Source organism: Callorhinus ursinus, unplaced genomic scaffold (assembly GCF_003265705.2).
Source record: "Callorhinus ursinus isolate GAN/ISIS: 27379988/994484 unplaced genomic scaffold, GSC_fseal_2.0 scaffold1, whole genome shotgun sequence".
Taxonomy (NCBI): Eukaryota; Metazoa; Chordata; class Mammalia; order Carnivora; family Otariidae; genus Callorhinus; species Callorhinus ursinus.
The window spans coordinates 110,490,732-110,508,097 of record NW_027397063.1 but is presented as its reverse complement, the minus strand read 5'-3'; the positions used below and the strand labels follow the sequence as shown (position 1 = coordinate 110,508,097).

The 17,366-nt window shown below is 37.4% G+C and overlaps 1 protein-coding gene across 9 annotated transcripts in view; it reads right to left on the bottom strand.

Annotated features, from left to right (window-relative positions):
• Positions 1–17,366, bottom strand: part of TFDP2 (transcription factor Dp-2) — a 167,109-nt gene that overhangs the window by 10,784 nt on the left and 138,959 nt on the right. For 8 of the 9 annotated variants that reach the window (XM_025881214.2, XM_025881223.2, XM_073899240.1 and 5 more), the window contains 3 exons: positions 10,554–10,716; positions 5,936–6,082; positions 2,045–2,113 (listed from right to left, as the gene is read on the bottom strand). In XM_025881214.2, the coding sequence (XP_025736999.1) occupies positions 2,045–2,113; positions 5,936–6,082; positions 10,554–10,716 (379 nt within the window). The remainder of the gene's footprint in view (positions 1–2,044; positions 2,114–5,935; positions 6,083–10,553; positions 10,717–17,366) is intronic. The other variant, XM_025881218.2, reaches the window with a different exon arrangement.

Sequence of the window (17,366 nt, the reverse complement as noted above, 5' to 3'; positions counted from 1 at the left end):
TCTATAAATGTTTGATTTGAGAGACAGAAGAGGAAAAGAAATTTAGGACTTAAAAAAATAGTGTTCATTGTACAATGTAAGCAGAGGAAAAAATATTCAACTTCATTCTTTATGAAGGCTGTCTAGGGATGTGAACGTCCCACCTCCATGAGGGTGATCATGCCCAGCATCATTCTTTCTGATAGACAGATAATTACAGGCATACTGATAAACAGGTCTTCTCAATAACATTATGCCAAAAATCAGCTCCAAAATGTTCCACGAGGATTTTCAGGAAATCTGAGGAAGGCCTGGCACAGATGCGAGGGAGTGTGAGCTAGTGGGAAACCGTGCGGGGACAGGGACAGCAGAGGCAGCTGGGGGAAGGCAGTGACAGCATGGATTAGAAGCCCGTGCCTGGTAGGCCAGGTCACAGAAGGTAGAATTCCACAGGGAGGAGCACAGGAATACACTGTCAGCTTTCAGGATTTTTGTTCTGTTTTGTTTTGTAAGCTGCAGAACGCTCTCTTCAAACAAAACCTTATTTGGAAACCCAGTATGAAAAATACATAAAATGCTTGCTCCAGCTCTAGCTCCTCAGGTAGGTCCCCCAGGGTTCGGAGTGAAAAGCAAACACAACATAGTAAGGAAGAAAGAAACGGCCTATCCGGATGGAACATCACCTTTGGAGCTTGCCTATGTTTGGGCAGTGTCTGCTCTAGCTGTTAACTATTCCTCCACCCTTGCTCCGCCTCCTTTCCTACTTCCTCAGACCATACGTCGGTCTCTGCAAAGGCTAAATGGTCTTCTCTTGCTGCTCTGCTGTATACATGAACTTGGAATAAACAAGCAAATATAAACATCTAGAAAGTAAAAAAACAAAAATGTGGAATATTTAAGAATACCTAACATACTCTGTCCATTAGACAAAGGGAGCGTTTTGGAGAAACCCTGCTCCAATATTTGGCAACTTAATTGTTACCTTTATTTCTGAAAAGTGGATTACATCAAAAATTAAACAGGATCTAACGGCTGTCAAATCAAAGTGGATTTTATGAGTGGTTGAAAGCTTTTCATATAAAGATAATTTGCTGATTAAAAAAAAAAAGCATAGGGCACCTGGGTGGCTCAGTTGGTTAAGCGACTGCCTTCGGCTCAGGTCATGATCCTGGAGTCCCGGGATCGAGTCCCACATCGGGCTCCCTGCTCGGCAGGGAGTCTGCTTCTCCCTCTGACCCTCTTCCCTCTTGTGCTCTCTATCTCTCATTCTCTCTCTCTCTCTCAAATAAATAAATAAAATCTTTAAAAAAAAAAAGCATAAAGACCCTCTGGGTTCATTTTAAAAAGGGTTTCTGATTACATTGAAAATGACCCCAGTGTACTGCTCAAAGTGAATTTTTACAGCAACTGCAATTACCAAAAATAAAATAAAAAAAAAAAGTCTATGTGATTTTACCTCACATGATTTCATACACTGGCTCTATTATATTTAAGAAAACCATCCAAATTCCAGGCAATGATCCAAAACAGTATAAATACAGGGATCCTTATTACACTATAAAAGCTAATTTTCTTAAAAAGAAAAGCATTTTAACTTTTGGTATTTCTACAAAGCTTATTGAATCATTATATGCTATTCTGTTATTTACAGATAATAAGTTATTACAGGTGGATTTGATTATTTTACTCAAAGTGCCTGAAGTTTAACGAGTCTTACTTCTTGATATTCCAAACTAGAACTAAAATAAACACACACAAAAGGACTTCTGACAGTTTCCGTTCAGAGTAAGAATAAATGTCAGAAGTAAGTCGTTGCATAATATAAGTCATGCACAGGACAGGTGACCTACCATGGGGCCATGATGATGGTGAGAGACAGAACCATCTTAAAGGCAGACCATGTGGATGGTGGTGAGCTCAGATGTGGAGGAGGCCGCCCTAGTGTGGTCCCATCAGACACTACTCAAAAGGTAGCCAAAGTAGAAAACACTGATTCTAAAAGCAAGTAAGCAGGGCAGCAGAACACAGGTAGGGAAAAGAATGAAAACCATTCCAGCAACTTTACCTGCAGGAGAAGTTCTTGCAGCTGGGCCCGCTTCTGCTTTATCCGTTCTATCCTCCTCTGCTTCTCTATCTTTAAAAGATAGGTTACAAAATAACATGAACATATGGAAAGTATAAAGTACTGCTCACTTTCCAGGTCCCAATTCTGAGATATCAAGAATTTTTCTTCGGGACACCTGGGTGGCTCAGTTGGTTAAGGTCCAACTCTTGGTTTTGGCTCAGGTCATGATCTCAGGGTCCTGGGATGGAGCCCCACATTGGGCTCTGCGCTCAGTGCAGAGTCCGCTTGGAATTCTCTCCCTCTCCAGCTCCCTCTGTCCCTCCCCCTGCTCGTGCTCTGCGTTCTCTCTCTAAAATAAATAAATCTTAAAAAAAAAAAAAAATTTCCTTAAAACTCAATCCATTTTAGGGGCACCTGGGTGGCTCAGATGGTTAAGCATCTGCCTTCAGCTCAGGTCATGATCCCAGGGTCCTGGAATCAAGTCCCATGTCGGGCTCTCAGCTCAGCGTGGGGAGCCTGCTTCTCCCGCTGCCTCTGCCTCTCCCCCTGCTTGTGTGCTCTCTCTCTCATATAAATGGATAAAATCTTAAAAAAAAAACAATCCATTTTAACTACCAATATCAACAAAGGCGTATCACACTTTTTAAAAAAATTTTTTTAAAAGATTTTATTTATTTATTCATGAAAGACAGAGAGAGAGAGAGAGAGAGAGAGAGAGAGAGAGAGAGAGGCAGAGGGAGAAGCAGGCTCCCAAGGAGCAGGGAGCCCGACGCGGGACTCGATCCCAGGACCCTGGGATCATGACCTGAGCCGAAGGCAGACGCCCAACCATCTGAGCCACCCAGGCGCCCGGCGTATCACACCTTTTTGGGGAGCAGGGGTTGGGGTAAGCAAGTAGGCACGATAGCAGAATTGTGGCAACTACTATCATTAATGAAACCCATCCACTTAATAAATACTTGATATGCAGTACTTGTTGCTATTTTCAAATTCTAATTCGAGTAATAGCTAACACTTCGTGAATACTTACTCTGTCTGCCAGCAACTCAACTAAGCACTTTACAAACATTATCTTTTTTTTTTCCCCCTACACACATTATCTTAAGGCATCATGAGGTTAGTACTGTTGTTACCCATTTTGCATGTAAGGAAATGGAGGCACAGAGAGTTAAGTAACTGCCCAAGGTCACATAGCTAGTGAATGGTAAGAGTAAGGATTTGAACCTAAGCCATCTGGTTCCAGAGACCCTACTATTAAATACTTTCTTATGTTACCCCCTAACCCAAAGAATGAGGTAAGAGCTCATTTAAGATTTTAGTTTAACTGACTTTTAAATGGGCATAGCTCCTAATACAGATAGCCTACATATTCAATACACAATTCCTACTTATAGTAAGGAACATGCTTATGGGACAAATTTCCCAGCTTCATGCAACTATTATTTTCCTCACTCTCATAACTACCTAGAAAATAGGTATCAGGGCCTGAATTTCCTTGTAGATAGATGAGTTCCTCACTGTGTCTTTGGGCAAAAGTCAATGACTTCAAACATGACATTTTTCTTGTCTACTCCAACAGCGTTTCTTATTTGCTCCTCATCTACTCTAGTCTGCACCAAGGTTCCTCTCATTCTTCCTCTAACCACTAAAGCACTTTCATCCTAAATTACTTAAAATTCACTAGAAAAATCTATGTGGCTTTCTACATTTGAAAAGAGGTTCCCCCCTGCATCTGCAGCTGTGACAGGCCAGGCCCCTCCCTGCCCCTCATGCCCCCCATCTAACACCAGGCCAAGTTGTATCGATTCTACCTCTAAAACACTTTTCCAACCTCATGCCACTGATTTAACTCAGACCATATACAACACACCCCCTTCAATTTCCCTCCTCATCTTTCTATTAGCTCAACTTCCAACCCACCAGGAGGGTGACCCTTTATAGGATATGTCCTATCAGTTGTCCTCTTTATAATTTTTCAAAAGCTTCCCACTGTTTCCAGGATCAGGTCCCCAAAGCTTCACACTTAGAAGTCTATCCCCTTTAGCCCTGCCTGAACTCTGGTCACACCCAGCTGTGTGCCTGCTTTCTTATGCCTGCCTCAGTCCATGCACAGCCTCTGGAAGATCCTCCCTGCCCTGAACCACTGGGCAAACGCCTATACCTCCCTCATCACTGAGCTCAAGGAATTTTTTCTTTTCTTGGTAAAGTATCCCTCATCTCCCTTTCCAGAGAATCTGTATATACATCTTTCACAGAAATAATTGATCACAGTTTTGGTAACTTCTTTTACACAATTAGAATGAAAGCTCCTGGGGTCAGAGATTTTGTCTTGTATACTTGAGTACACACACAGTAACTTCTAATAGATTTTTGCTTATTGAGGCTCTGTTATCAGCTTAATATTACTGGTAATAAAAATGATCCTTGGGACGCCTAAGTGGCTCAGTCAATTAAGTGTCTGTCTTCAGCTTAGGTCATGATCTCAGGGTCCTGGGATTGAGTCCCAAATTGGGCTCCTTGCTCAGGGGGGAGCCTGCTTCTCCCTCTGCCTGCCGCTTTCTGACAAATAAATAAAATCTTTAAAAAAATTAGAGAAAAAACTTAAAAAAAAATGATCCTCAAATTCCACTCGATCAGAAGGAGAAAAGGAGGTCATTTCCACTGTAACATACGAATAACATTCTACAACTTCTGATGAATGTCTAATTTCTCCCTCCACTCACAAGGACAATAATACCAAATAAGTTTTGATTTGCTGAGGGGAAAAAGGACTAATAAAAACATGAAATCAACCATATTTATTGCAGAAACTATATTACTATATTTAACCTCAATGTATTCCATTTATGGCCATGACAGTACAATGAGGTCAAATCAATTTAAAACCAGTAGGTCAGGGCACATGCTCATATAGGAAAGATTTTCTTTCTTTCTTTTTTTTTTTAAAGACTTTATTTATTTGACAGAGAGAGACACAGCGAGAGAGGGAACACAAGCAGGGGGAGTGGGAGAGGGAGAAGCAGGCTTTCTGCGGAGCAGGGAGCCTGATGTGGGGCTCGATCCCAGGACCCTGAGATCATGACCTGAGTTGAAGGCAGATGCTTAACGACTGAGCCACCCAGGCACCCCAGGAAAGATTTTCTATAATGATTAAAAGTTAATGGAATAAAACAATGTTTTTGCACACATCACCCCAAAATTCATGTAAGCTGAACATTCTATCCTTTCTGATAAAGATACAGATGAAATATCATTCTGTTGCCACTGATGTGAGAATCAAAGATAAAAGTTTAAACACAAAAGGTAAACAGCCAGTTTGATCCTTTTTTTGGGGGGCGGGATCCAGCAAAGCATTTCATTAAATAAGATATTATTTCTATTTATGAGTTGTCAAAAATTTATTGGTAGAGTGCGCAGAATTCAACTAGAATAAAATAAAGATCTTCTCTAAGAAACAGTAAAAATCAAGTCATTTAATTTCTATGTCCCTCAGTTTCATCAGGACATCAGTAAAACTATACACCTCTCTAAATCTCCTTCCAGTTCTAAAATTCTTACACAGAGGAGTCTGTTAAAAAAATAGTATACATGAACAATTAGAAATATTTTAATATTATATGTATTTCCAAATTAAAATGCCTCTTATGGGGGTGCCTGGGTGGCTCAGTTGGTTAAGCATCTGCGTTCGGCTCAGGTCATGATCCCAGGGTCTTGGGATCGAGCCCCACGTTGGGCTCCCTGCTCGGAGGGGAGTCTACTTCTCCCTCAACCTCTGCCACTCCTCCTGCTTGTGCTCTCTAATAAATAAATAAGATCTTTAAAAGTAAAATAAAATGCCTCTTATATAAAATAAAGCAAACTACTACCTAAAAACAGATTTTCCTCACTTACCTCAAGATTTTGACATTCCTGAGCAGAATTGGTAGGCAGGCCAATCCACTTGATTTCTTTTTTTTCCTTTGAAATTATGTTCATTGCCATTAGCACATTTAAAGCATCATAAACTCTTCTCCTAATATTCTTCTGGTCATAAGCCTGCTAAAAAATACTTTTAATGAGTGATAAATTTTAAGGGTTAAGATACAGTTATAGGATATTAAGATATTTAATATTATTATTATATCTTTGGAGTGCTTATAGAATTCTATATACCCAGTGAAAATATCCTTCAAAAGTAAAGATGAGATAAAGATACTTTCAAACAATCTAAAAGATAAAAGATTATTTTAGCAACAGATCTAAATTAAAAAATACTAAAGGGCCTTCTTCAGGTAGAAGAAAGATGGATGGGATCCAAGGTGGAAGTCTGGAGATGTAGGATGTAATGAAGACCAACATGAAAGATAAATATGTGGGTATATCTCAATTAACACTCACTTTATAAAACAATAATGTCTTGTGGAATCAAGTATATATATAAAACATATATGACAACAGTATATATATATATCAGAAAGGGGTAATGGAGTTGTTAATTAAAGTGGGTTAAAACCCTGCATTGTCTGGGGGGATATTAGACTTTGAAAAGTCAAGGATGCATGTTTTAAAACAGTGCTTTTCAAGTATGTGGTCCAAGGACTAGTGCAGATCCGAAAACTGTTACTAGTCTACAATGAAAATAGGGAACTTGCACCAAAATGTCATCACATAGATCACTAAAGCACACTGTTTACTTCAGCTGATTTTTAAAAAGTTTTTGTAGCTAGCAAGATTTTTCTCAATGAAGGAGACTGTGTTAACTTAGACTGTGGAATAAAACCCTTACTTTGTTGTGGACAAGCAGTTCCTAAGAAAAAAATTCAATCAGTCAAATGCCATTATACTAACGGACGCTGGAGAACACTGAATACAGAACTAAACTTAAATAAGTGGGAGATTTAAGTTACAGAAGTGAATATAAATATTAGAAATCCTGATGCTATAGAAATGATAATATAATAAAAAATATCAGGAGACAAAGTAGGCCTGATGTTCTCCTTGATATTTAAAGGGGCATGGGATTCAAAGCAGATTAACTATTCAAACAGATGAAGTATGTAATGTTTTAGCAAAATATGTTTATTTAAAGTCATAATAACTGTAATAATATTATTCTTTTAACAACTACCACTAAAATATTCAATCTGAATCTGTGGTGAACAGGAAAGATGGGAGATGTAAGTAAATACAAGCATATTAATTTTTTTCTCTTAATAATCAACAGATACTGGTTTATAGGTGATAACAAACAAAAGAAACAAATATTGAAGTTACTTAAAGTTATAAAGATAACCAATTAAAGAACTAAAGACTATAAACCTTCCAATTTATAAAAATGAAAACCAAAAAGCACCACATACAGCAGGGAATAGGATACAACCCTTACTTGTATCCAGGCATGGGGCTGGGGGTGGTTAATAAAAATGTATGTTAGATGATGAAATGTGCTAAGAAGAAATGCCTCAGTGCAGTGACATCTGAGTGAAAACTGGAGGGAGGGGAGAGCGAAACCATATGGCTCCTTAGCAGAGATTCAGACAAAAGAAATAGCAGGTGTAACAGCCTGATAAGGAACATATCTGGCATATTCACCCCAAAACAAAAAACGAACAAAAAGCCCACCAGTCTCATTCATGACCGCCAGTGTACAACTCCTAAATTTTCAGGAACCTATACAGAATTTGATTGAATTCAATATCCATTTCTGATTTTTTTAATGAAGAAAAATGAAAGAAATGTTCATTTAAAAAGATCAAGTTATGGTTGCTATCATTTCAAAATAAAACCTTTATCATAAGGTGACTAGAGTCTAGTAACTGGGAGAGTGCATAGTAGGAGATGAGATCAGAGAGGTAATAGCATGTCGGGTCATGTAGGGTCTTGTAGAACATTTTGAGAATGTCCACTTTCACTCAGAATCAGAATGCTATATATCTTCTCTACAGGTGCCAGAGAAAAGAAAAAAAATACATTACCAAATAATGGCTCACAAGAAAAATCTCAAAGTAACCCCCCAAATATAAATAGTTCAACTCATAATCTCTGATCACAGGTAATGGAAAACTCAGTAAAAATTAAAAACTCAGAAAAACAAACAAAAATCCCTATCACCTGGAACTATAAAAACTCTAATGCCATTCTTAGGTCAGAGAGGAATTTAAAACAAGAGTTGCAGAATATTTAAAGAATAACATTATATCAGAATTAATGGGAAATGGCTAAAGCAGTGAACGAGAGGAAAAGCTGCAGCTATAAAGATTTTCATTACTAAACAAAAATAACAAAAGTAAAGTTTATATCCTAGTCTACAGGGTAGAAAAATAACAAAAGTAACTTCAGGAAAGAGAAGAGAATATTAAATGAAGATTAAAAAAAGACATTAACTGCAAAACAGGAGGGTCGGTTCAGATTCAAGAGATGGTTCTCTGGGAAAAATAATTGCAAGTAATTTTGAGAACAGATATGAAATGGGCACCTGGGTGGCTCAGTTGGTTAAGTGACTGCCTTCGGCTCAGGTCATGATCCTGGAGTCCCTGGATCGAGTCCCGCATGTGGGCTCCCTGCTCAGCGGGGAGTCTGCTTCTTCCTCTGACCCTCCCCCCTCTCATGTGCTCTCTCTCTCTCTCTCTCATTCTCGCTCTCTCAAATAAATAAATAAATAAAATCTTTAAAAAAAAAAGAACAGGTATGAAATGGAGGATTTTCTAAGAAAACATAAAATACCAAACTGACTCTAAGGGAGACAGAAATTCTAAATAGACTAATTATCAAAGAAAAAATGGAGAATGCTATTTAAATTTTACCCCCCGCCCCCCGCCAAATCGCCAACCTAGATGGTATCACCGGTGATTTCTATGTCAGGGAAGAGAAATACACATCCAATGCTATTAAACCTGTAATGGAGTAAATAGGAAGAAGGGAAAAAAAGCCTCTAAATTTTAAAAAACCAGCATAATACTGCAAATCAAAACTGCAAAGATGGTAAAAACAAAAAAAAAAAAATCCCACCAATCTCACTTATGACTGTCAGTGTAAAACTCCTAAGTTTTCAGGAAACTATAGAGAATTTGATTAAATATCCATTTCTGATTTTTTTTTAGTTAAGAAAAAAGAAACATTCATTAAAAAAAAAATCAAGTTGGGGTGCCTGGGTGGCTTAGTTGTTAAGCATCTGCCTTCGGCTCAGGTCATGATCCCAGGGTCCTGGGAACGAGCCCCGCATCGGGCTCCCTGCTCCATGGGAAACCTGCTTCTCCCTCTCCCACTCCCCCTGCTTGTGTTCCCTCTCTTGCTGTGTCTCTCTCTGTCAAATAAATAAATAAAATCTTTAAAAGAAAAAAATCAAGTTATGGTTGCTATCATCTTAAGATAAAACCTTTGTCATAACTAAGGTTGGAAGACTATAAATATTTCCACTAAAGTCAAGAACTGTTGTAAGAATTGTTGTGGAGTATGTATAATATGATTACATTTAAATAAAATGCAAACTGATCTATAATGATAAAAAGCAGATCAGCAGTTGCCTAGGGACAGAGGGAGAAGGAGGGACAGATTACAAAAGGCAGAAAGAACCTTTTGAAAGTGACAGAATTGTTCTTTATTTCTCTCTAAAATAAATAAAATCTTTAAAAAATAAAATAAAAAAGGAAATAAATTTTATTGTGTGTATGCATGAGGAATTTTTGGGATGATAATCAAGAATCTCACAGTAGTAAATATACCTTTGGGGAGACAGATTAAGGTCTGTGGTAAAAGGGAGATATTTTGGGGCACCTGGGTGGCTCAGGTCATGACCCTGCTCAGGGGGAGCCTGCTTCTCCCTCTCACTCTGTAGCTCCTCCTGCTTGTGCTTGCTCACTCTCTCTCTCTCAAATAATAAATAAATAAATAAATAAAATCTTTAAAAGGGAGATATTTTTTATCATATACTCTTTGGTACAACTGAATTTTTTTATAGACATGTTCATATATTATTTTTTCAACTAAAAACAACATAGATTTTTATAGAAGAAACACTAAAGAATTCAGAAACATATCCAAAGTCATTCAAATATGAAAAGTATGTTCCTGGGCACCTGAGTGGCTCAGTCGGTTAAGCGTCTGTCTTCGGCTCAGGTCATAATCTCAGGATCCTGGGATCGAGCCCAGAGTAGGCTCTCTGCTCAGCAGGGAGCCTGCTTCTCCCTCTCCCTCTGCCCTCCGCGCCCCCAGCTTGTGCGCTCTCTCTCTCTCAAATAAATAAAATCTTAAAAAAAAAAAGTATGTTCTTTTTGTAGTCCCAAAAATTATATTTTAAAAATACATGTTAATCTTTATGTTTAAATATATAATAAAACAAAACAAAACAAAAACTTTCTAAAACAAAACAAAAACTCAGTAACAAAAGAATTCCCCAGTAGAAAATGTGAAACCCTCAGGTAAAGGAGTCGGGGATTCCTTAGCTTGTCTGAGTCCTTAAAAAATGACACAGTCAACCCAGAGATACAGTGTTCCGCCAACACAAAGTCAAGTGCATGATCTATCTACCTACCGAATCAGCGGCCAAATGGTTATTTGAATTGGTGAACTCTGATACCAGCTCATCAGCCACTTCATTATATGATGTTGTACCTTTCCGCTGAACTTTCTCACACACTTTCATGGAAAAATGTCTCAAGCCTTTTCCATTTTTATCTCCTTTTTTGCTTCGTTTACTAAAAGAGAAAAAAAATATATATTTATACATCAGACTTCCTTTATAAAACTATAATGTGAGAATACAGTAATTCGATTTTTACTTTATGTGGTAAATTTTAAATTGAATTAGAGATGAAGAAATGTTTTGAACTTAATTTTTGCCTTAAAATCTAATAAAATATGAAGTTAGAGTGTTTTCTATACACATCATTCGTTTATTCAACAAATATCTACTGACCAGTTACTTACTATTATGTGCTGGGTTCTGTTCTACACACTGGGAATAAATCCATGAGAACAGACAAAAACGCTGCCCTGATAGTTACATGTTTACCTTTTTGTATTCTATGTGTGCTATAGTTCTTTTTTATGTAAAATTAAAAGTACCACTATTCTCAGTTTCATTTATCTACTCAAATTTCAAACAGAGGTCATTGGTATTAATAAAAGATCTAAGTCTTCAATTATTTTAACTTTGGTTAATGTCTAGTCCTAAACTTTGATAACTTATTAAATTTTCAGGGGTTCAATTTAGTTCTACTAATTTCTGAGTGTCAACTATATGCCAAGAACTGCAGTACGGACCAGAGTAAAAAACGACAACTGAGGCAAAATCTTTTCCCTTAGTATGAGTCTTGGGGGAGGGGTTAAGACAAATTAGACCTATAAGGACAGATAATTCCAACATAGTAAGGTAAGTGCCAAGTGAGAGTTATTTACAAGTTCATGGGAATTGGGAAGAGGGACATCTTACCTAACCTAGAGGAGAAAGGGTTGCTGGAATAAGCCAAATGAAAACAATCAACAAAATAAAAAGGCAGCCTATGGAATGGGAGAAAATATTTACAAACCCTTTATATGATAGGGGGTTAATATCTAAAATACCTAAGACTCCAACAACTCATTAACAAACAAACAAAAAACCCCAAATAACCCAATGAAAAATAGGCAAAAGTCATGAACAGAAATTTCTCCAAAGAAAACACATAAATGGGGCGCCTGGGTGGCTCAGATGGTTAAGCGTCTGCCTTCGGCTCGGGTCATGATCCCGGGGTCCTGGGATCGAGTCCCGCATCGGGCTCCCTGCTCAGCGGGGAGCCTGCTTCTCCCTCTGCTTCTCTCTCTCTCTCTCTGTCTCTCATGAATAAATAAATAAAATCTTTAAAAAAAAAAGAAAACACATAAATGGCCAACAGGTATATGAAAAGGTGCTCAACATCACTAATCATTAGAGAAATGCAAATCAAAACCACAATGAGGTATTACCTCACATCTGTTAGGATGGCTATTAAAAAAACAAAACAAACAAAAGAGATAAGTACTGGTAAGAATGTGGAGAAATAAGAACCCTGGTACACTGCTGGTGGGAATGGAAAATGGTATAGTCACTATGAAAAAAGTATGGAGGTTCCTCAAAATATTTAAAATAGAATTTCCACACATCAAAAACTAATGATGTAATGTATGGTGATTAACATAACAATAAAAATTATTAAAAAAATAGAATTTCCATATGATCCAGTGATCCTGTTTCTCGGTATATATCCAAAAGAACTGAAATCAGGATCTCAAAGAGGTATCTGCATTCTCATGTTCATTGCAGCAAATTCCTACAATAGCCAAGATACAGAATCAACCTAAATGTCCATAGGTAGATGAAAGGATAAAAAATAATGTGGCATATACATACAATGAAATATTATTTGGCCCTAAAAGAGAATGAAATCCTGCCATATGCGACAACATGGATGAAGTTGGAGGACATTATACTATGCCAATCACAAAAGGACAAATAATGCATTATCTCACTTATATAAGGTGTCCAAAATAGTCAAACACACAGAAGCAAAGAGTAGAATGATGCTTGCTAGGGGCTGGAGGGAAAGGGAAATAGGGAATTGTTCCACAGGTTCAATAAAGTTTCAGTTATGCAAGATGAGCAAGTTCTAGAGATCTGCTGTATAACATAGTGCCTACAGTTAATGATAATGTACACCTAAAAATTTGTTGGGGGTAAATCTCATTTAAGTGTTTTCACCACCACCATCACCAAAACAAAAGAGAACTGTCAAGTGAAGGAAGTTAGGAAGGGCAACCAGGCAGAAGCAGCAGCAGTAAACACATGGGAGAGTGAAACAGATGATAAATGTTCAGAGACTTAAAAACAAACAGTGCAATATTACCAGAATATAAAGTGCAAGGAAAAAGATGAAGCAGAAAGGGAGATAAAGGGCCAGGCCCTTAAATGTCATGCAAAGGAACCTGTATTTTATCATATTCCTTTAGTATAATTATATTCATTTATAAATTATTTACACATTCTACTGTGTTATATACATTAAGAAATAGACTAAAATGTACTTTTTAAAAGAATGAGGGAAGGACAGATAGCTACTTTCTTTTTCCCACATTCCCAAAGAATCACCTGTGGTCACAGACTACTACTACTACTACTACTTACTACTACTACTACTACTACTACTACTACTACTACTACTACTACTACTGAAATACTGGGAAGCCACTAAAGGTAGTAAGTCGGGGAGTAACATAGTGAGATTTTCAGTTAGGCAGAGATTCTAGGTGCAAAGTAGAAGATGCATTTACGAGGGGCAAAAGCAAAGACCAGACGAGAGGCAAGCCTAGGCAAGAAATATCGAGTCCTGAAATTGGGGCAACTGGATAAGTAGGGTTGGATAAGAAGAGATGGATTTATGTAAATTTTAAAGATAAAAATTTATCTTTATCTTTACTAAGTGACTGATTTATGTGAATGTTAAGAAAGAGGGAAATAAGAGAATGACTCTTAGAAAGAGGGTCCTTTACTGAGATCAAGGAGACAGGAACAAATTCACGAGTTCCATTTTAAACCTCCTCATCCACATGGTCCAGTATCTAGGTATAATCCACATGCAGCTACTGAGCCCTTGAAATCTGGGAAGTCTGAATTAAGATGAATTCACTGAATCTCAAAGACTTGTACGAGAAATGAATGTAAAATATCTCATGAATATTTTTTACACTAATTGTATGCTGAAATATAGTATTTTAGATACACCAGATTAAATAAGAGATAATAAAAACTAATTTCAGGGGTGCCTGGATAGCTTAGTTGGTAGAGCATGCGACTCTTGATCTTCGGGTGGGCGATTACTTAAAAATAAAATCTTAAAATTAATTTCGCATTTGTTTTTATTTTTTAAACTGGCTATTAGAAAATTAAAAATTACATGTGGCTTGCATTACATTTCTATTGGTCAGCAATGATACTGAGTTTGACATGTCAGTAGAATAACCCAATCAATATATTCAATAGATAGTTGAATATATATGTAAGTCTCACTTTGTAAGTGAGATGACAGGTCACTTACAAACTCATCGGCATGTGTACCCATTCCAACCTTCTTCCTATCAGTCTTAGAGGATTAGGTATCCCTGTTTGTTTTTAAATCTAACTTCCCTTTTTAAGATACAGCTTTATTGAAATATAATTCATGTACTGTAAGCTCCATCTTTTAAAGTATACAATTCAGCAGCAACCATCACCACAATCTAATTTCTTCACCCTAAAAAGAAACCCTGCACCCACTGACAGTCATGCCTCACTGCCCCAGCCCCTCTTCCTTCCTTCTTCTTTCTCTCTCCCTTTCTCCCTTCCTTTTCTTTCTCCCACCCTCCCTTTTCTTTTTCCTTTCTCTCTGTCTCTGTCTCTTTCTCTCTTATCTTCCTTCCTTTCTTTTTTTACGTAGGCTCCACGCACAGCGTGAAGCCTAATTTGGGGCTTGAACTCACTACCCTGAGATCAAGAGTTGGATGCTCAACTGACTGAACCACCCAGGCACCCCCAAAGTCAACTTTTCAACTTGAATTTTTCACTCCAGAGCTTGTGTCTGTATTGTTTGCTCTCCTTGAGCTGTTCTATCCAGTGTTTGTTTGTTTTTGATATATACCTTTATTGTGAAAGTGGAATCTGATCAAGACTTCAGATCCAACTACCACTTTAAAGGAAATACCAGGGACAGAAGAACATGTTAAACTGTACTACAGGGATTCAATAAGCAACCTCTTGAGGCTTTTTCTTTAGGATACATAATGTGGTTTCTTCAACTAAAAAATTTTAAGGGAAAAGAGGAGGGAAGGAGGGAGAAGGAGAGTGAAGGGAGAAAATAAACACGGAAGAGGGATCTACAGATTTTGTAAGACATATAAATTTATTTAAATCCTGATTCAAATGGACTACACACACACACACACACACACACACACACACCAGTTATGGGGGAGTCTGGGAAAATAGCAATAGCAGCATAGTTTTCAAACCCTCCAAATGCCCACATAAAAACAGAGCAACTAGATAGCAAAACCAAAACTCCTTGACAACATTTACAAAACTAGATGACAAGGTATCCTCAACAAGCCCCAGAATACAAACCACCAATAGCCAAAAAGCCTGCACAATAAAGAAATACTCAATGGGGCTGCACTTAACAGAACTCGAAACAGGATAATCCCAAAATAGCCATCAAGAAATTACTAGAAAGCACAACAGGCCAATTTGAGAGCATCAGTTGAAACAAGGAGTTTTACCCTCTTCCATACCAGCTGAGTGCAAGGACCACAATAAAGCTGCAACAATCTAGTCTGTAGGACTCCCACAATTGATATTCAAGAGAAAATGACAAATACTGGAGGTAGGCAAAGTATCTACAGACAGTAAGAGTATTTGAAGAAGAAAAACAAAGCAAGAAAACAGAATAAATACTAAATGCCAAATTCAAGAATATGTTCAGAAATAAATAATATCAACCCAGAATGACAAATACCAAAACATTCTAGTAAAATTCTGAATTTCAAAGAAAAAGAATCCTAATGCATCTAGAAGAAAAGAGTATCCGATTTTTCAACAGCAAGGCATTATGCCAGAAGAAAATAAATAATTTAGGAAACTGAAAGAAAGCATGAACCGAGGATTTTTGTATCCAGTGAAATTGACTTAATTCAAATATAAAAAGCACAAACCCAGGAATTATTATTTCCATGAGCTCTTCCTGAAGAAACCACTAGAGCACAAAGCTTCAGACAATCAAAATGACTAGAGAGACATTCACTTAACACCTGGTGATGTTACCTATAGATATAGTTACCTACAGATCTAAGACTAAATGAGGGCTAGGAGGGACATATAGAGGGAGAGTATATAGTATACTCAAGTGAGTATACGCTCCAACACTGTGAATAAAGTATGACTATTAAAAAATGGGGAGAGGGGCACCTGGGTCACACAGTTGGTTAAGTGTCGGACTCTTGGTTTCAGCTCAGGTTGTGATCTCACGCTCATGAAATAGAGCCCCGTGTCAGACTCCATGCTCAGTGCAGACTTTGCCTAAGACCGTCTCTCCCTCTTCCTTTGCCCCTCCCCCAACCCCTGCGCACCCTCTCTCTCTCTTTAAAATCTTTAAAAGAAACTGGGGAAAGAACAGAGAGAGCATATGCAAAAAATTTTTAATGTTTTTAGTAACCACATTAATGGTAATATAAGTATTATTTGGGACATTAAGCAATGTAATATGGGATAAAACCAATGAAGTAATTATCATATACACTAATTCTATCACCCTTTCATCCCCTATGTCCTTAAAAATCAGAATTCTCAGTATGGAAGAAAGGGGAATGAGATGTAATGGAGAAAAGGTTTAGTAAGATTTGAATTGGAAATATCAAAGTGAACCCATGAAGTATTGTATCTTTGTGTGTTATGTGTCTTAGCTCTGTCCATTTAAAAGGACTAGAAAAAAAATGACCAATCTAGTAGCAATGAGCATCTGCAGCCCTCAATTGGAGCCTGACATATAATTCTCCCTAAAGGAAATCAGGGCTTCTTAGAGAAATGGCTGATTCCAGCTATAGGGCAGAAAACGTGTAAGATGAACTTGGAACATCTTAAATTATCAGGTAACCAGCATCAAAGACTACTAGGGTCATGTCAAAAGGACTTAAGAGTCAATTAGAAGAGGCTTCCACTAACCAAACATGGGACAATTTAAGGTTCAATTGTGATAATAATTGCAATGTATGAAACCCATCAAGTATGTCTGAATTCACAAATTCATAATGATACTTTTAAAAGAAAAGATTTGGTCATCTTTGAAGGAAGACCAGGAACAAGTTCATCATCTTGAAAACTGGCCAATAATGGGAAGGGATCAAGCACTTATTCTGCTTTCTTATATGAACTGTACCTCCAGGTAAAGAAATAGTAGGAGAGCTGAAGTGTCCTTATATAAAGTAGTGCCAGTAGTTAGAATAATACTAATTGCAACCCACAGTGAATTAATAGTTACAAACATTAAGTATCAGTGGTGTGCACATCATAAAAAGAGACAATAGAAGAACACACCACTATCTAGTCTTGCCAAGGATCAAACATCAGTCTGATAAAGGCACTAAATCTTACTGCCAAACTACAGGAAATACAGAAAACAGAGGAATATGTTGAGATGCACATGAGTATGAAGTCAATAAACTCTAGACTGTGGGAAACTGCATAGTTCAAACAGCCTAATTTCAACAACTAAAGTATGAGGAAAATAATGGGACAGAAGGGAGATTTATATATAAAAGAGATATCAACTTTTTTTTAAAGGACAAGACTAAAATGTGAGAAAGG